This window comes from Netta rufina, assembly GCF_964035555.1.
Source record: "Netta rufina genome assembly, chromosome: Z".
Lineage (NCBI taxonomy): Eukaryota > Metazoa > Chordata > Aves > Anseriformes > Anatidae > Netta > Netta rufina.
The window spans coordinates 25,527,348-25,548,649 of NC_140126.1; the positions used below are offsets into that span (position 1 = coordinate 25,527,348).

At 36.6% G+C, this 21,302-nt stretch overlaps 1 protein-coding gene across 1 annotated transcript in view; it reads right to left on the reverse strand.

Moving 5' to 3' along the window:
• LOC311221088 (histone-arginine methyltransferase CARM1-like) overlaps positions 1-21,302 on the reverse strand; it is a gene marked incomplete at both ends in the record, with an annotated part of 67,780 nt that overhangs the window by 36,011 nt on the left and 10,467 nt on the right. Inside the window, 2 exons of the mRNA XM_084304847.1 lie at positions 170-276; positions 15,904-16,029. Of these exons, the coding sequence (XP_084160973.1) occupies positions 170-276; positions 15,904-16,029 (233 nt within the window). The remainder of the gene's footprint in view (positions 1-169; positions 277-15,903; positions 16,030-21,302) is intronic.

The window sequence follows — 21,302 nt, forward strand, 5'->3', positions numbered from 1 at the left end:
AGAGAGAGAAGATAAATCCCATTTCTATCAGTCTTACTGGTACTTAAATTACAAAGATCTTGACCAGTCTGAATAAACCTAAGCAATCTTTCTAACTGGCCTGGTGACTGAAGTCATGAAAATAACGGCAATTTAGATTTCACAAATCAGCACTGAAAACTTTCATTACCTGAAAATACTGAGTAGCAGATGCTTCATCTGTTCTCTGACTGAACACAGAGGTAGCTTTCTTCTGCTTCCAGCCTGTCTTCAGTACATTTGAAAATATGTTGTATTCTGGAAAAGAAAAATAGAAAAGGCACAAATGTAGAAAAACATACAAGGATAGTAAATTAAGATGAACATCCAGTGACAAGATAGGAACAGATTCACTCATACTTGAGAGTAATGTTTCATTTGGCTTATGGTGTTCTTAAAGACACAGAAAACAGTTTTTAATTTAATTAAACAGAGAAGAATTTTTGCGAAGATCAGCCTCTAAATTTTTAAGAAGTACCTGGATGAATGCAACAATATTGTCAAGGATTCTTCATTCATGTTAGCTAACTACTGTAAATAATTGCAATGGTGAACTCTTATCAGAGGAGTAGCTGAACATGAGACTCCACCTACTATTTCAGTTAAACTATACTAATCCAGTCTCCAGAAAGAGAGAACCACCTAGGGTTGTTATGAAATACATATATTTGAGTTGGGAGATTTAAAACCTATAATAAAACACTCTAAATTTAATTGGCATAAAAAGCCAGGCTGAGCATCAATTATCTTCCTTTAGAAGCAGTCTAACAAAAAAAAAAAAAAAAAAAAAAAGTTCAGATTTATAACATTTAGGCTTCTGTGGACAAAATCAATTCTGTTATTATCAAAGTAACAAGAAAATTCTAGTTGACCTAAAAACAAAACAAAACAAAAAACTTGAAAAATAGTAAACAGAAGGGCTCCTGTCCCAATCTTAAAAAAATATCTGACCAACCTCTGACACAAAGTAATTCCTTACATCTAAAAGACAAGGACATGCCAGTAAGTAAGCAGAGACAGTATCTAGAAATATTGAAAAACTGGCAGGTGAGGGCAAGGAGGAGAGGGGGGGAACAGTGGTGGGTAGGGGGAGATCTTATAAATAGAGAATAAAAGCAGAGATGGAAACTTCTGCTTATACAAGGAAAAGAGAAGATAGAGAAATCAAGCCATTTCCATTTGTAATTTGCTAAATACAAGAGGAGACTCCTGTACAGCACACAGATTTTCAATGAAAAATAACAAGTGCCTGGAGCATATAAGTATGTGCACTGGGAAGCACCTGTTAAATGCTCTAGTTCTTTGGAGATAGTTTGATAACAATTTGATAATTCTAATAAAAGCCGTTTGAAGTAAAGGGTTTGAAGTAAACATTAGAAATGACTCATTAGTAAACTTCTCAAAATAGTAATCAAAAAAAAGGATTTCCCTCATCATTTCAGGAAATTATGAAATCTGCAAAACAAAAATTTTGTTGCACTGATCCTTCTCCAGTGCAGGAAGCTGGTATATCCAAAAGCAAAGAGAGGCAAAAGATAGCAAGTCACTTCCCATTTACCTTTGGAAATCATGACAAGTTCAATGTAAGGATATCTGGGAATGAAATCAAAGACCCATGTCTACAGGAATTGACATAAGTATAGTTAATGCAAAGCTACCTTTACTGAGTCAAAAAATATTTTTGAATAGGGCAAGACCAATTGTAGAAATTTTTAAATACTTGGTAAAATTGTGTAATAAAGACAGCAATTGTGTAATAAAGACAGCAAAGACCACAGTAAAAGTTTCACAGCCTATCATTGTTTTTATCCAAGCCTTCCATTGTTTGCACAGCTAGGAATCACTAAGGCTTGAAAACTGGATAAAAAAGCTCCACTTCTGAGGTAGTCATATGTTGTTTCAAAAAAATGACAAATAGCCATAGTTCCTCAGAGAAATTTGAATGAATTGAAGACATAGCCCCTTGAAGTTCTTGGGCAACTCCAAGCTAGACTAATATAACAAAGTTCATTCCTAAACCTCTGGAAAGTAAGGTCATTTTTCCTAGTTGAGATTATTAGCATTCTAATAGCTGTAACGATATGACTTGTCAAAAATCTGGAGCAATAATATCATAGAATCATAGAATGGTTTGGGTTGGAATGGCTCTTAAAGACCGTTTAATTCCAGCACCACTGCCCTGGACAGGGACACCTCCCAACAGAACAGGTTGCTCAAAGCCCCATCCAACCTGGCCTTGAACACTTCCAAGGATGGGGCATCCACAGCTTCTCTGGGCACAGCTCTTAGAAGCATTACAGCACTAGTTTGCTACAAACAAGTAAGTTTAACCCAACCGCAGCAGAAAACAGTAGGGCAGTGATATTCTAAAAGAAAATTCATACACCTATTCTGTAATTTGTTGTAAACACAAGCACCTCACCTACTGATTAAATCTGCTAGAGTGCTCAACTGTAATCACTATGCGCATTATCCTAGACCATTACTAGGTGAGATAAAGTAATCCTAACTCATTTCATAACTTCTGTCACGTTGACTCAAGTGGGAAAAAGATGTCACACATCTGAATTTCAGGTGATACGAGGACTCAAAATTGCTCAAGTTGGTCCAAAAGTAATTGTAAACTCCAGTGAAAATGTACAGATGCTTTCAACATGCCCTTTTCACTCACATATACACGGATGATGGCCAGAATGTAACAGTAAGTGATTGGATCATGACAAAAGATGAAGAAAAGCACAAATTGCAGCATCAGTTTTCTACTGCAAGAAGCAAGGAACAGCTTAAAATAAATCAGTCATTCTGTTATTTCTCTGCTTTAGAGAGACACCACCAGAAAAGCAACTAACAGCAGAGATATTCTTAAGCTTATCCTTTTTTTTTTTTTTCCTTCTTCTACTTGACAGTAAGAGATAATGCTACAGTTTCAACAACGTGCTCGTCTCCTTTCAAGTTGCACGTCAGCATTATCTTCATACCTCTGCAGAGACTTTTTGGCAATGCAGAAGAACATCTTTGGTGTCCTCCTGAAGAACTGATTTCAGAACCAGGGCAGGGTGAGAAAAATTGGAAGAAGGTATCCAGAGAGGTTATGCAGTGAACTTTTTTATCCATGGAAGTTTTCAAGACATAACTGTATAAAGCCCTGAGCAACCTTGGGTGGAACCTGCTTTGCAAAGGAGATTTGACCAGGTAACCAAATGAGCTCTCTTCCAATTGAATTATTTTATGATTCTATAAAAAAAAAAAAAAGAAAAAAAAAAAAAAGAAGAAGTATGACTTGCTTGTGGTACAGTACTCCTCTATATACAAGTAAGAAGTTTGTACTTGGCGCTCTCCAAGGTGCTAGCAAATGACACAATTAATATTCACTGAGTTGAGGAGATATTAACATAATAGACATCAAAATAGAAAGAAATAACAAGAGACTGGCAAAGTTCCTCCACAATCTTTCATAACGAACCTCAGATGCCCTCAAAGCTTTTATAGTAGAGTATTTGTAAGACCACAAAAAGCTCTGACAAGCTATAACAGAAAAAAAAAATTAAAATAAAAAAGTGTAATTTAATTAATCTATCTCTAAAAAAATAGACACTAAAAATCCTCTCTGTTAGATGGCAGTAAAGATTCAGGAATAAAAGAAGGAACAGCATTAGATCTAATACAGCTCAATCTTTTCACAAACTTTTAATCCCAACTCCACATTCTACACACTTATCCATGACTAACACTGTGAGAAAAAACATCTGAGGTTAAACAAAGAACTTAACTTCAACTACTGTTAAAGTAGTTCTGTAAAGAACTTCACTTAACTACTGTTGTTGCATGAGAAGTGAAAAATGCACTTGTGAAAAACAAAACAAAAACAAAAAACAACCAGCAAAACAAACTTCATCACTTATCCATGAAAACGTAGTGAGTCCACCTTTGAGAAATATTCATATCTTTCTGTGATCCCATGCTGATTGAATAAATATACCATGAAAATTCCACTCCTGGCATGAATTTGCTACTCTTCATCTCTTCAGTGATTTTCTTCTAACACTTACAAATAAAGCATTCATCAAAAACCTTTTAGTTACTTCTACTTACTACATAGCAATCACTAAATACCAAGTTTAGGGAAGGAATTATTTTTGCAGATGTGAATTTAGGATTTTGTTTTGCTTTTGAATGCAAACAGTTAAAGGATTCAAAAGGAAATCACTTAGGGCATACAGAATTGCCCAGGATTTTTTTGTAAGAATTACTACCAGTTTCAATTATTTTCTGAGAAATGTTTCAAATATTTTCTGAGAATTCAGACATATATTCATTTACGTGACTCTCAGGGAAAACTGCCAAATAATACATTTTTGTATATTAAGAAATACACATAATTATGAATATTAAATACAGAAAAAAAGGAGTAAGCTATTGTGCACACTCCATATATGACACAAAGTACACAAACTGTTCTGTCTCTCTTCAGCACAGACAACCAACATTATGTTTCTCCCTTTTGTAGACTGTCCCAAAAGAAAGCAAAGCATTTCTCTTGAGTCTGTGTTTTATATCCAGCAAGTCTATTTCTTATATCTAACAACTATTAACAATAGCCTATCTTTTCTCTATTTGCTTCTGCATGCAAATACACTAAGCTGTTACCTTATGTTTTCTATAAAGGAAATTCTTTATTAGCTTTGACATCATTCTGCTTGTGATATAAAATATAGTTTTATGTGCATATTGATTAAGGTCCTTAAAATGAAATTTTAGTTTGATCTTCTGAAGAATCTGGAAACTTAAGCTGTCATACAGAGAAATACATGAAAAACTGTCCCTAGCTCTTATGAAAAATGGATTTTCTTCTTTCTTAATGGTAGAAGGGAATAAGAAAAGAATCTACACCAAAACCAGACAGCCTGGACTACTGGTGGGTCACTTATTTTACAACCAGGAGTTAAGCATACAAGACCAAAAATGAGCAAAGTATTTTTCAAGAACAGACAAAGGCTATTTGCTGTTAATCCTCAGTCCTATGTTCTTCACCAAGTTTCTAGCACTCTACAAATCTTTTCCTTTGAGGCTGTAGGGAATTGAATTTCTCATCTCAGGGAACAATCAGCTAACCTCTCCAGATCTTTTATCATCTTTACAAAATCAATCTTGGCTATAATGCTTCTTTATTGGAGGGTATTGCCTAGCAATCTGAGTGTACTGCTTAGAATGTCACCACTTTTTATTTAGTTCTGACTTTTTGCTTGTTTATCTATATTTAAAAAAATAAAATTTTTAAACAGGAATCTGTTTACTCATGAAATTTGTGGGGTTATCAGGGGTTATACCTGGAAACAAAAGGTCTTCTGCAAAATCCAAATTCATGTGCTTTTGTCTGGGGAGGATGGGCACAGGTACTTCTTGATGCCATGCTAAGGTTTCTTTCTAACCTCCCAACTATTTCATTAGCTTTATTGTCTGGTAAAACTGTAAACTGGGAAGAACATAGGAACTCTTCTTGGCTGTCTTCAAAGAAATATCTTACAATTTTCACTGACTGAAAAATAAATCCTTATGCTCTCATTGCCCCAATCACTAAATCAACCAGCAGGTTGAAAAAAAAAACCTCAAAACTTTACAAGACTTACAGACATGTTGCAATAGTGTCATATTAATAGCTCAAGTTTTTCAATTAGAGAGGTACGAAGAAATATTTATTGTCTTTTTTCATTTATACTTTTCTGTATATTCCCCTCTCACCTTAATGAATGCATTATTAGATTTCAGAACAAAACTCTCACTTACCCAGCCACTTAAAAGGCAAGAAGAACTTCCACTTTTCGTAGACCGAAATGCTTTTGCAAGAATCTTGTTTAGAAAAAATAAAAGGTTTCCCTTGCAATTTACTTCATAAAAGAACATTAAAAATATAACTCTTAAACATTTTCTTTGAAAGCCAAGCTTGTTAGGATTTTGATCTGTTTTCATTTCCCTATTTTTTTTTTTTTTAAATTTAAGTCTTATAACAGGTACTCCTCTGAAAACTTTCACCTTGACAGAAAGCTATATTTTGGTGAAAAATGGGGGAATTTGTGTGTGAAGTTTTGACTAGATATGCATCTCAGCTAACTTGTATTTGCTGTTAGATATTGAACCTGAACTAATCAATTGTACAGTCTGATGACTTGTTGGAACTATTCTGCAGATATTACTACACTGATAACCTAAAAATTGCACGGTGTAGACACTGAATTAAGGCCAGCTAAAACTGATTCTCATGACCAAAGAGAACAGGAATATCCTCCCAAAGAGTTCTGCTCCTTCTCAAAAAGGAAAGAAGCAGCTCTAGAACTCTAGCAGTTTCCACAGGGATATTCATACCCTGTTCCTGGTAATTTGTCACTTGAATGGTTGCACACTGCATAAACAGAACTTTCATAATTATTTCTCTTTACAAAGTGCTTATCCTCACAGCAGAAGACACATACAAAACCACGAGATATTAAAGTAGTGCATCTCACTCATCTGCTCAGATGGGATTCTATTACTAGTCCAAAAGGTGAAGAGCGTGGAGTAGTAGCAAAACAAAACAAGTCAAAACATAACAAAACAAAAAGATCTAATATTAAACTTGGATGGCAGATAAGGGAGAAATGGAGGGAAAATAAACACAGAACAAAACAAAAAATCCATGCAAAGAATAAGAGAAAAGAAGCCCAGAGAGGAATAAAAAACAACAAAACAAAACAACAAAATAAACACAACAGAAACAAAACAAACACAAAAACACAAAACACACAGAGCATCAATCCAAAACAATGATACTTTCAATAAACCAATAAATAAAATGTATTTACCAACAAACATTTAATTTTCTGATCTAGGGAGTTTTGCTAAAAGCCTTAGAGAAGTGCTACTCCCACAACATTTTGCATTATGTGTTACAGGCTACTACTAAAATGCAGTACTTATATTATGCAGTCAATTTGGCCTACGATCGATGACAGGTATATAGTAATAACTTTGAATGGGTTTGAAAAAAAAAAAAAAAAAAAGAAAACACAACATACAATCATAGAATTGTTTGGCTTAGAAGGGGCCTCAAAGATCATCTAGTTCCAACTCCCCTGCCATGGGCAGAGACATCTCCCTCTAGACCAGGCTGCTCAAAGCCCCATCCAGCCTGGCTTTGAGCACTTCCAGGGATGGGGTATTCCCAACTTCTCTGGGCAACCTGTTCCAATGCCTCACCACCCTCACTCTGAAGAATTTCTTCCTTTTATCTAATATAAAATAACCCGATTTTAGTTTAAAACCATTCCGCCTTGTCCTGTCACTATAATTCCTGATAAAGAGTCTGTTCCTAGTCTTTCTTGTAGGACCCCTCTAAGTATTGGAATGTCAGTGTAAGGCATCCCTGCAGCCTTCTCCTCTCTAGGTTAATAATCCAAACTTTCTCAGCCTTTCTTTACACTAGAGGTGCTCCTCTGATCATCTTTGTGGCCTTCCTCTGATCCCTCTCTAACAGGTCTATGTCTTATGCTGCAGGTTCCAGAGCTGAACACCGTACTCCAGGGTAGGTCTCACGAGAGAACAACAGAAGGGAAAATCACCTCCATCATCCTGCCGGCCATTTTTCTTTTGATGCAGCCCAAGATATGATTGGTTTTCTGGGCTACAAGAACTAATTGCTGGGTCATGTCAAATTTTTCATCCACCAGTACCCACAAGTCCTTCTCTGGAGAGCTGCTCTCTATCCACTTATTGCTCAGCCTGTTTCATGTTTGGAATTGTCCCAACCCAGGTGTATGACCTTGCACTTGGCCTTATTGAACTGCAAGCTGCTCACATATGACCACCTCTCAAGCCTGTCCAGGTCCTTGTGGATGGCATCCCTTCTGTCAAGCATGTTGAACACACCACACAGCTTGGTGATGTTGACAAACTCACTGAGGGTGCACACGATCCCACTGTCCATGTCACTGACAAAGATGTTAAACAGCACCTGTCCCTGTATTGACCCCAAAGGAATACCATTTATCACTAGTCTCTACCTGAACATCAAGCCATTCACCACAATTCTTTGACTGCACCATCCAGCCAATTGCTTATCTACCTAGTGGTTCATCTGTTAAATCCACATCTCTCCAGTTTGGAGACAAGGATGTCATGTGTAAAATGCTTTGCACAAGTCCAGGTAGATGACATCAGTTGCTCTTCCCCTATCCATCAATGCCATAACCACATCATAGAAGGCCACCAAACTTGTCAGGCATGACTTGCCCTTAGTGAAGCCATGTTGGCTGTAACCAATCAACACACCTTAGCAGTTTCCAGGAAGATCTGCTCCATGATCTTGTTGGGCAAAGCAGTGAGAATGACAGCTCTGTAGTTCCCTGGGTCTTCGTTTTTTTTCCTTTTTTAAAAATTGGGGTTATGTTTCCCCTTTTCCAGTCAGATGGAACTTCACCAGACTGCTACAACTTCTCAACCATGATGGATAGTGGATTAGCAAATTCATCTGGCAGTTCCCTCAGAATCCTTGGATGCAACTCATCAGGTCCAATGGACTTGAGCATGTTCTGGTTCCTTCGATGGTCTCAGACCTGATCCTCTCCTACAGTGAGCAGTTCATCATTCCTCCAGCCCCTGCCTTTGCTTTCTGTGACTTGGGCTGTATGGCTAGATCATTTCCTGGTGAAGATGGAGGCATAAAAGTCATTGAGTACCTCAGCCTTTTCCATATTCTGGGTAACCAGGCCTCCTATTTCCTTTCAGAGAGGGCCTACATTTTTCCTAGTCTTCCTTTTATCACTGACATACTTACAGAAGATCTTCTTGATACCACTGATGTCCTTGTCCAGATACAATTCTCTCTGGGCTTTAGCTTTCCTAGTTTGATCCCTCACTACATGGACAATTTCACTGTATTCCTTCCAGGCTACCTGTCCTTGCTTCTACCCTCTGTAGGTTTTGGTTTTGTATCTGAGCTTGGTCAGGAGATCATTGTTCCTCCATGAAGGCCTCCTGGCATTTTTGCCTGACTTCCTCTCTGCTGCTATGCATTGCTCTTGAGCTTGGAAGAGGTGATCCTTGAACATTAGTCAGTTCTCTTGGGCTCCTTTTCCCCCCATGGCTTATCCCATGATACTGGGAGGATCTACCAAGTAGATACTTGAAGGGACCAAATTCTGCTCTCCCAAAGTCCGCAGTTGTGAACTTGAATTGTGCCCTTCTTGCTGTACCAAGGATCTTGAATTCCACCATTTCATGGTTACTGTACCCAAGGATGCCTTTGGGTTTTTTATTCCCCAGAAGCTCCTCCTTGTTGGTATGAAAAAGGCCCAGCATAGCACTTCTCCTCATTGACTCCTCTGTCATTTGAAGAAGAAAGTTATCATCAACGCATTCTAGGAACCTCTTGGATTGCTTATGCCATATTATGTTGTCCCTTCAACAGATATTGAGTTGGTTGAAACCCCCCATGAGGCTTGTGAATGTGAGGCTGCTCCTACCTGTCTTCAGAGGCCTTCATCTACTCGGTCTTCATGGTCAGGTGTCCTGTAGTTGACCCCCACACTATAGTGTCACCTGTCACACTCCTTTTAATCTTAACCCATAAACTCTCAGCTGGTGCCCCATCCTCCTCCAGGCAGACAGAGTTCCATGCACTCCAGCTGGTCATTGACATAGAGGGCAATATCACCCCCCTCATCTGTATGGTAGTCCATGACTACATCAGACAAGACTACATTACAAGACTATGTCAAACAATAAGACTGGTCAACCTGTCTCCTGTTATTAAGTGGGACACAGTCTGCCATTTGGAACAACAGAGTTGAACAATATCTAAATAATAAAATGCCTGCTTTGGAAAAAAATTAGAAATGGGAAATAAAAATACAGTAAACTGATCAAGGTTAGATTACCATCCAAGATGTCCAAGGTTGGAGTATCATCTCTAAAAAAGGAAGAATATATTTTTGTTTTTATTTGCTTGTAAGGAGACTTCAGACATTCACAGTGACCCCTATTACAAGTATTTTAGTAAAATTCCAGGAATGTTCATCACACAGTCAAAAAAGCTTCCAGAAATCCTTGAATTTACATCTGTTTGATAGCATTTGCTCAAAAGATTTTTGATACATCTTTTAACAAAATATACAACATTTCATAGTCATAAACAGAGCAGAATGGACTAATAAGATTCTGTTCATTTTAACAGCTCATTTACAAATACTTCAATCACGATTAGAAAATTTTGCTTTGAACATGACTGAATATTAAAACACAATTTGCAGACCGGGTCACTTACCAGAATACTACTTTAAGATTCAAATTCTGCAGTGTACTTTTAAACTCTTTTATTAGTCTTGATTTCTGTAATGGGAATGGTTTGTTCCACACATACTATTCAGGGAATCATTTCAAGCATCAGCACACTAGAATTCAATGCTTGGAAATTCAGTCAGCACTCAAGGGACTCAATCAGTTGTACATTTTTACAGGAAACATGACTTATGGCATTGTGTCATGCTGCATCAGAAGCTGGATTCCACATGCTCCAAATCTCATTATTAATTTCCTGAGTCACACTTTTCCCAAAGCAAAAATCTTTTACATTTTTAGCAACAGTAACACACACTTTCTGTGGTAAGCAGAAAGCAAAATACTGTCCTGCCTCCAACCTAAATATTCTAACTAAAATAAATTTTCTTCTATCAGAACATTCCATCCATTAGTAAGTAATTCACATTTGAACTAAAACAAAAATGAAGCCAGATTCACAGAGCAGTCAGTTATTATCAAGAAGAATATTAAAGGAGCACCTTTAATTCAAGCTTCAATCACAGCCTAAAGCAATGTGAATTAGCAGATGCCAAAGTTTCCCCCTGTGTCAGTCTCACACTAAAAATATTACCTAAAGAATATTCATGATTCATAAAATGACTTTATGAAGTATCTAAATTTAAATGTTTCACTTTCTTTAGAACAACCATTAGAGTTGTATTAAACAACAGAGAGACAAATGGGTTTTAAAGCTGTAGTTAGATTTACATAAAGGTTGCAAAGATTATTGTCATATTGCAAAACTCTTAACATTATATTTTTGGAACTTTTAAACATATTAAGAATTGGATCTTTTACTTTATTCATCTTCAAAATGTGATTTTTTATATAAACAATCTTCCTCAAAATACACCTTAAACTTTAATGAAAAATGAATGCCTTAATCATGCTTTAATGAAGAAAGATTATTTGGCTTAATACAGTACAATAGGATGAAATGGAAATATTGAGGCAGATATGGTTGATGTAGGTGGCTTACTTGTGCCTACTAGATGTAAACAACCACAGTATTGAAAGTCTTGGTATATGAAAGGTCTAGCAACACTTAGGGAGAGCCTCGTTGAATGGGTAGACACAGACATGTCTTGCTATCTGGTAGCACAGGTTTAGTGGCGATTTATTTTTAGAGTATTACAAATTGCTCAAAAGCTGGGAGATTGATTTTTTTTTCCAATCCCCTTTAATTTGTCCTCCCAGGAATCAGAATAAACAACCATTTTAAAATACTAATGCTAAAAAACATTCCCACAGAAATGTTCAAGGAAAGTCTGGAGAAACAAAAAGTATTGAAAATTGTGCCAGAAGTGCTCAGGCCTTGAGCTTTCCCTTAGATTCTACACCTTGAAAACAATGAGTCAGCTGAAAACACCACAGAACTTTTGTACAGCTGCCTTTAATTGGATGAAGAAAAGCAATGCCATAGAAAATCACAGACTGAGACAGTGGCAAACCCAAAGGTCTGAACAGTAAGACTAATGGATATAGATACAGCAGCAGGCACAGTCACTGGTAGCCTCCTCTATTCAGATTTACAGATAGATGAACAGTCTCCAAAATCACATGATGAGTATTTGTTCTTGCACACCATAATCCTCAACTCCAAAAACAACCTGGAAAATTATTAACAGACACCTATTTCCTTGGAATCTGAAGAGGGCAAACTGATGGCTGCATATTCCCAAAGACCATCCAGTGTTTGGGATAGACACTTATATGGTTTAACTCAGGGAAAAGACCTACAAAGCTTAGAGCCACTATATGGCAGTGGACAAATGCAAAAACTGAAGTGCAACACAGAACCAAACTCTATGCCCCAGAGGTGATAAGTTAAGGATGACAATTGTGCATGCAGTATGGCTTAAAAATCAAACCTTTTCTGATTTGGTAGTAATTTCAGTAGTAGAACCTCCTACTGCTTCTCTGAGACTAACAAATGCTAGATTTCATGATTCCTGTTAGTTGCAATTACAGTCTATGTGTTGAAAGTTCTCTTAAAAAGTTGCACCTCATTGTTCATGCAGTGAAACTCTGCACAAGTTTCAAGTTGCAATATTAAAAACATTTGTGAATTTTACTGTATTTTAAATTGACTGAAACAAAATAAGACTTAGGCAAGCCAAACTCTTTATTTTATTTCTGCTGAAAATTCGAGTCACTACTTCACACAGAATCTAGTGAGCAACCACAGTGTCATTTTGGTTGTTTACTTCATGAACCTTATTATTAGGTACAAATTCTTACATTTAAACAGCTGAACAGCTTTCTTCCAACTACTTGGCCTTCAGGTAAATCCATTAGTTTTCTCTACTTACTGTGCTTTGGATTGCATGACTGTGCAGTCATGGAGTCACACTGAGTCCTGGATGAAATTAAAACAAAATACGCATTCCAGGAATAAACTTCAACAGTCAATGTGTATTAAGTCTATGAGAATAGTCTAGATCTAGTTCAAAGTATACACACCCTCTATTCTTGCTTCCTTCTCAGATAAGTACAGTTTGCACACCAGGTCCTCGGCACCAATTGTTCTGTTCTACAGATTTGTTTCTTCTGGACTGTCTGGTTAATGGGATCATAGCTCAACAGATATGTCATTCTGAGAAATAATAATCGAGGGGAAAAAAATCACCATAAGACATACTACGTTCCTTTGCTTAAATTATACTACACTAACAGCATGTGCTGTCTATATACACAAAATAACTATGTATACCTTTAATATATGTATTACATATATATTAATATGTATATACAGGCACACACACTTTTATGTCTCTATCTCAATTCTCTATGTGGATATCCACAAGTAATATATGTTATTTATAACTACAAACTGTAAGAAGCCCATTTTTATTTTCCTCTATTGTGCTTCTATATAAGTGGCACACATAATTAGAGCTGACAAGTTTTAAGATGAGTTTTGCTAGTAAATAAACATCTGCAAAGTACTGGTATGTCTAATGTCTGGACGCACTGTGAAAGTCATTGGAGAACAGAGTTAGGTTTGAAAGAGAAGGAATCCACATTCTGCCAGAATCAGAAAGAACAATTTATCCTTGCTCATGAACGAATTCTGTGCTAAATTAAGCAGGGCATTTCCACCATGGAGTAGAAAGCTACATACCAAATCTGCCACAGATGAGTTACTGACTGGTTGGTTGATCTGTTATAGAGAAACGATCTTTGTTTTTTTTGGGGAAACAAAAAAAAAAAAGCCTTTAGGCTACTAACTTTCGTATTTATTGCCTGCATGATCCTTCTCAGATGTTTAACATATGTTCAGCAGGAAATGGAAGATACAGTCTGTGATTTATGATGGAAGCCAAACAGCAATTCTCTGTGTGGGCACAAGCAGGGCATTAATCTCCCTCTCCCCTCATTCCTCACTCCTCATCTTCCTCTATCTTCCTAAATGACAGAGGACTTAGGGTTTTTAAGCCTTTTACATTGCATTTTCATAGTTAACACTTTTAACATACCAACAAGGAGTTTTCAGACCTCTTTTTTTGAATTACAGAATAATTTTCATTTATATACTATACGCATATAAACATTTGAAAATTCATAAAAGTGAGACTAACACCTGCACTTGTATGCAGTTAAAAACAAACAAAAGGTTGGCTTCTTCTTTAAAGGCTTGTCTTCTTTGTAAAAGCAGATACATTTCTCAAGATTAGGGACTACTAGATATACTTAACATGTAGAAGGACCAGAAAACTATTGCTATAGCATGGGGAAAAACCATTCTATCAGTGACTTTCAGTTTAACACAGCATGCAAGACAGAAATATTGATGCTCAAATTTGTCATGTTAAAAAACAATCAGAAATAATAAATTAAGAGACTATCTATACTGTTCTTATCTAATTCATGATATTTAGCTATATAAATTAACTAAAGATAAATCACCAAGGAATACAGCTAAAGAGGGGATTGAATTTACCACTTAATCTTCAAAGTACTCCTCCCAGGAATAATACCATACTGTGTGAAAACTATTTTTTTACAAATACTTGTTTTTAAAGGAGGACAAGAGAACTAACGGGAACTTCATTTGTCTTGGGGTCCCAAACAATCAGTGCCTTTTGGAATCAGGACCTCCATAGGTAAGTAAGCCATGGTAGAGATTGTAGACCAAAGAGTAGAGAAAAACTTGTCTGTCTGCTACCTTAATCACTTGTTATAAGCTATCTATGTAATAAGCCAAGTAAATCACTGAACAACCTAATCTTAATTATCTCTTCAGTTATGATATAGCACTCTGTAGGTGCCAACACAAAATTGCAGACTCAAGAGAAAGAGATCGATGAAAACACAATGCTGAATTGTAATTCTCAAACACGTAAGTTAAAAACAAGCAACAAAACACATAACAGCAGCACAACACTAACAGTCATTCTTAGGTTACATTCATATTGTTTTGTAAAATAAGACATTGAAAATGTGAAATTTTTCTTGATGAATACAGATGAAAGGTAGGACTTTAAAGGCCACCAAGATTTGTCACCCAACTGAAAAATTGGGTGAGTCTAAAAACTGCATTTTCTCTTACAGAGACTGAAGAGCGCATGTTTTGCGTCTGTGTGACCATTCAGAGTTTCTATGAACTCATTGCACAAACCCATATATGTCAAAATTCTCAGCCTTCGATACTTCGAAACACATATGTATGTTTAAATAAGCTGACAAATAGCAAATATACTTGTTCTGTGACTCAGCTTCCACACAACATAGAATGGAAATAACCATAATGGATCCCTCTGGAAATCACAAGTCCTGCTAATGTAGTTCTGCTATGTAAGAGCTCCTGCTTCTTGTTAAAGAGGAAGCTGTATGTTACCTGTAGTTATAAAATTTCAAAATGAGTTGCAGCCATGCAACTCATACACACTACTCAGAATATTCTAACAGGCAGTCTTTTGAATTTGCTTGCAAAAAAACTAAGAATGCTTTTGAAAAAGCCAGTAAGGACACGTGAAGATAGTATGTAACAGAAAGTAGCAGTTGTTGGATTTATTAAAAAAACGTGACTTAGAACCATAAAAATATAGAGCCAACATTTTACTAAACTAGTTATGTTTCTGTAACAGTGAGTTTATTTTTACCATCACTACTCACAAAATATCCTGTGAACTACAGGTGTATATTAAAGTACTTTAATTAATTATTCAGATGAACAAATCTGTAAGACAACATCTGAATGTGGGACAGTAAGTGGCAGATTGCTCATATAGAGTATTACATTTACCAGTTATTACAGTTCATTAATTTAAGTCACATGAATCTGTTATCTACATGTGCTTTTTCTTCATAAAATGAATTTGCAGTTGCTTTGTTAAAGACTTATATTCCCCATGGGAATGGCCCGTACTCCAAAAAGAGACAGTTACAGTGGGTCAGAGGCAGATGAAGTTGTGCAAATCATAACAAAATGTAATATTCAAATAGCCAGCATGAAACAGTAGTAGAAGACAACAACATGTCTTAAAGCAAAATTTGCCAATACAGTTGGACGACAGGACAGAGAAGATAGCCACAAATGTAAGATGTACTTACCAACTTGTGATCTGAACCGAAGCAAGACACTCTTGAATCCCAGTGTAATTAACAAAGACTCTTTTCCCACACGACAGTATTCAGTGTTTCTGTTAACTAAGCATTTAAGCACACAGATGCCATCATCTGAAGGAAAAAAAAATACTTTAGGAAACTTCAAGTAGTTAAAAACAAAGACATATAAAGAACTAGATGTCTCTTTTGATTAATAATATACATAAACATATATCTGAAGTATACAACTTGGGGGGCAATGAATTTTCTCTAAACTGTTCTTACTTAAGCTGATTTTCCAGTCATCTACAGCTTTGCAAAAAATTCATCCAACTTATCATACGTACTTTCTTGAAGTTGCCCTGTCCTCAGAAGAAGGAAAGATAAGTGCCTAAATTAATTTTTTACCTCAATCCAAACAAGGTCATAATTGAACATTATTTCTCCTTGTTTTGTTTCCACAATCCCATATGCACATTTCTTGACAATCTCTAGAGAACCTGCTCAGGCACATGAAATGGCAGGAAAAAGAGTCAGGAATAAATTACATCAGCTAAACAAGACATAACCCATACTTTTTCTTTAAACACACACTACATACCACCTCATGTGTGGCAACTATCAACAAACCTACCATGTGAGGTAAAACAATGCAATTTTTCTGAAAATGAAGAACACAGGTATGTTAGAGCTAGGTGTCAAAGCATCAGAGGGCAAGCTTCTGTGCTGTGCTCCTTAAGGAGTGGGATCAGTATCAGAAGCTTAAGTAGTACAGTAGCCTATACACACTGTCTTATTATCAGCACTGCAGCTGTCAGGATGCAGCTGCATGAATACATGAAGCAGGATGCACACTATCACTTCCAGAAAGCTGAAAGAGGTCAGCAAACACCATGCACACAGCAGCTATGGACATGGGCTAAACCAGGCAAAGCTTTTAAATTATGCTTTTTATTTTTCTTTGTTATATATGTCTTCATCCCTCAAACAGCAAAGCTCCAAGATTCCATTTCCCTGGACAACTCTTGAATTCATTTTAGTCAACTCTGCTGCAGAGAGTTAAGTTCCTCCCATGCACTTTTTATCCTTATGGAGAAAAATGATAAAATAAATAAAATAAACAAAAAATAAAAGGTTTAAGGAAAAACAGAAATAAAAGAGAGAATTAAAATCAAAAGTACAGGAATTAGCAGCACCACAGAAAAGTGATATACTGCAATATGTTAGAAAGTACAAGAGAAAAACTGAAGGACAGCCAGAATGAATTTACACACATATCTGAAGTAGTTAAAAACAGCCAGAAGAAATCATACATCTTGAAAAAGCAAGAGACATGATGAATAAATTATTAATAAAAGTTCAGTGGAAAGCTAACTATGCACTGCTCACTATGTTATTGTGCTAACAATGCTTGAAAGACCACAGAGGGCAAGAAGGCAGACACAGACACATGGAGGTACCACAGAGATACTCAGTACATTTTGAAACCTTACATTTCACAGCACCAGCTGTAATGACAGGTGAACAGAACAGATAGAAAGATCATTGTATAATGTTCCATATCTCAAGCAAGGTTTAATCAGGAAAAAAAAATAAAATAAAAAAAAAGATGTGTCCCACCTGTGCCACACTCACAAATGGGTGAGTGTGGCACACACACACACAATTGCATTTGTAGCCTCTTCCACAATTTAGGCTTGTAAGCAAACTGAAGGAACACCGGCTTTGTACTTCTGCTACAGTAGGTCAAACGTAGTTGCACAGCTGGCTACTTTTCCACAGCTCAAGGACTTTTTCCTTAGCATTAGCACTAATTTCCAAGGCTTTATTCACATTCTACTATTTTTACAGTGTTTGCACCTATAGTCTTGTACATAGGTCTCAGACTTGGATAATGAAAATTGTTCAGCTAAGGAACCATTACATATTCATGCATGTAAAAATTAAAAGTATCCTTCAGTTGATCCATTACACAACTCTATCCTCAACATTCAAATGTTACTTCCATTGTAAATCCCTGGAGTACTCAAGGGACAGACTAACCAAAAGGAAGCAGTAAGAAGACTTGAAATAACACTCACCACTTCCACAAATAATGGTGATGAATATACCCGTATACATGCTATTCCCTACTCGCCAGCTGCTCTTTTGTTTTTAGCCTTCTATTCCTTGGGCTGAACAAAAACCAGCTCCCTCAGCCTCATTTTGTAAACCATATGTTATAGTTCCCTAAATATATGGGTTTACTATGGTTTGGCAAAACATTTCATAGATTTGCAAAGTGGTAAGCATGTAGTCTTCTGGAGTTCTGTTTGGATCACACATCTTCTTATTTTTCCCAAAACCTAAACTTATCTTTCACCCATATCCAGCAACACTACTCTCCTTCCTTCGAAAGAGTTATATATACTCCATCAGCTATTTAAAATCATCAGTACTGAAAAAACAATCAAGTTAAGTATAAATTCAAATCACTCTATATATACAACAATACAATGTGAATGAACCAATTTTTGGTTCATGCTGTCTGTAAACACCCACAAAAATCGTCTTTTTACCTGTACCTCAATTCATTCACACTGATCTAATTGACAATTCCTAAATAGGCTGGAGCAATGAACCTTCTAGAAACATACATGCTTTCTAATATTATTTCTCTACCTCACAGGTACAAGAAAAACATCCTTTCAAAGTCTTCCAGTGGACCCTTAACACTTATTCTCAGAATCACTGCATAATTCAGGCTATAAGGGCTCCAGTCCAACCTTGTATTAAAAGCAGAATCAGGTGAGAAATCAGACCGGTTGCTCAGTGCTTTACCCAACTAGGTCTTTAAGACCTCCAAGGATGGAGATGGCAAAACTTTTCCAGGCAACCCATTTCAGCACCTTGTAACTCTTGCAGTATGGTGTTTTTACTTGTATCCAGTCAATATCTCCCCCATTGTCAGACACCCTCAACCCTATGCCTGAATTTTCAGGGCCATTACTTATTGAACTCAAAGTGTAGATGGTAACCATGATAAACAGGGAAGGTCTCAGGATAGACCTCTGTAATATGGGTAACCAGCCTCCAGATGGAATACTGGAATGCACTCATTTTAATGAGTGATGCAGCCATTATTTCACACACCTAGCTATCCACTCAAATAGCCATAATATCCCAAGTTAGATACAAGGATGGTGTCTTGCTGAATTCGAGGTAGACAATATCTACTGCTCTCTCATCATCCACATATCTAGCCATCTTATTACTGAATGCGACCAGATAGATGAAGGATGAAGACTGCTGTTCCCACATTCTTATTCTATGCACTTGGAAATGGTTTCCAAGATGACTTCTTCCACTGTCTTCCCTAGACCAAAGCAAAGCTGAACTTCCTGAAGGTCTTCAGATGATCCTTTCTGCCCTTGCTGAGGAAAGGTGTAACGTTCCTTTCCCCATTTTTCAAGGTCCTCTCTGGAGCTCCATGACAGAGTGCCTTCACAATGACACCAACCAGTTTCCTCAGAACTCTTGGATGCCTCTGACTCTGTCCTCTTTATGGTAGTTTCTTTCAGCTTAGTACCACATGTAGACACAGAAGACAGGTAAGCCTTGTTAATGAAGACTGAGATAAAGGGACTAAAAAGGGACTAAGTACCCCAGTCTCACCTATGCCTCCTATCACAGAGTCACCACCCCATTCAGAAGCAGGATGAAACTTTTTTTTTTTTTTTTTTTTTTTTTTTTAGTGATAGTGCAGCAACAAAAGCTCTTGTTATCCTTGACATCACGTGCTAGTTTGAAGTCTAGATGAACTTTGTCTTTCCAAGTGTCATTCCTTCAGGACTGGACAAAGTTTCTACACTGCTTTTGTGTAGCCTGTCTCTGCTTTCCTGTACGCATCAGCTCTACACTGCATCTCTGTTATGAATTCCCTATTTAGCCAAAACGATCTCCTGGTTCTTTTCTTCATCCTATCTGGATACACTGTTTGAGTGCTGGGAGGATGCTGTCCTTAAAGATCTGTGAGCTCTTGAGCTCCTTCATCTTTCAGAGTTGCCTCTTATGGGATCATACCTACCAGTTCCCTGAGCAGCACGTCTGCTCTCTTCTATCCATAATCTGTCCTCTGCTACTCTTCTGTCTCCACTCCAGATCTTCAAATTGTTATTCCATGATTGGTACAGCCAAGGCTGCTATTGATAATATTGACCCCCTTTCAAAACTTGAAAATACGGATTTGTTGCAGTACTCCTGTAAGACTTCTACTGATATCACCAGGCTTTTGACTAGTCCTTAAATATGTAGGTATGCATATTAAGTGAACTTAGATCTTAACTTTCACTAATTAAATGTGCTAATTTACCTCAGTATTTTTTTTAGGTGCTTGACCTTTTGCATGAAGAATAAGGATAAGTGCCTGCATCATTTCATGTGTGAGGTACAAACACAGAGACATTCAGAGCTATTCAGAAAACTACACAGAAAGCAATGGTGGAATGAGTCATGCTTGATAACATTGATAACAAAAAACATAATTTATTTTACAAAAAAAAAAAAAAAAAAAAAAAGAGGACAGCAAGTTGATATAGTTGATATTTAGAACCAAGGGCTCTGATTTTTTTTTTTCCAATATGCAACCCACCTTACCCAACAACTTCCTTTTGCCTGTAATCTCAGTATTGATGACTGCTCTAAATATTAACTGCACGATTTAAAGCCTAATAGCCTAATACATGACAAAAAAACAGCATCAGAAAGTGTAGTGAATCTTTGTGACATAGATTCACAATGCTGACAGTTTAGGACTACTGCCCTCTTGGTATCCTGACTGGCTTGGATGTAGTTTATAAGATACTCAGAGCTCAAGCAAGTATTCTAAAAATAACCACACCAGGAATGTGATTTGAAGGACAGAATATAAGAACTGCTTTAACTGAACTATACTGACCTTCAGAGAAATTACTTTTTATAAACACATTTAAATAACATTGAACTTTCTCAGTCTTTCCAGTCTGAGAAATGAATAATGAATTATACACCAGTATCTCTAACAGAGTATTAAGAATTACTGTTGTTACTGTTCTGCTACAAACAAACAGTTTCATTAACTTCAAATTAGAAAGTATTAATAATAGTATACTATGCTAAATTACTGTAGATTAGTGACATAGAAGCATTATAGCACTGAGCTGTCAAGCGAGACATGCAAATACAATGGTAATGTATATGCTACTTCCTTGTACTTTTAAAGGACATAGAATAAAAAAGTCAAAAATAGCATTTCATAATACCTCATACTGCTAATGTCATGCTACTGGTGTTTACTTGGCTTGAAATTTAATGGGTCAATGAATCTCCTTTTTTATACAAAAACTTCTTGGAGAGGAAGGGCCTGGTGTAAAGTTACCAAATTTGCA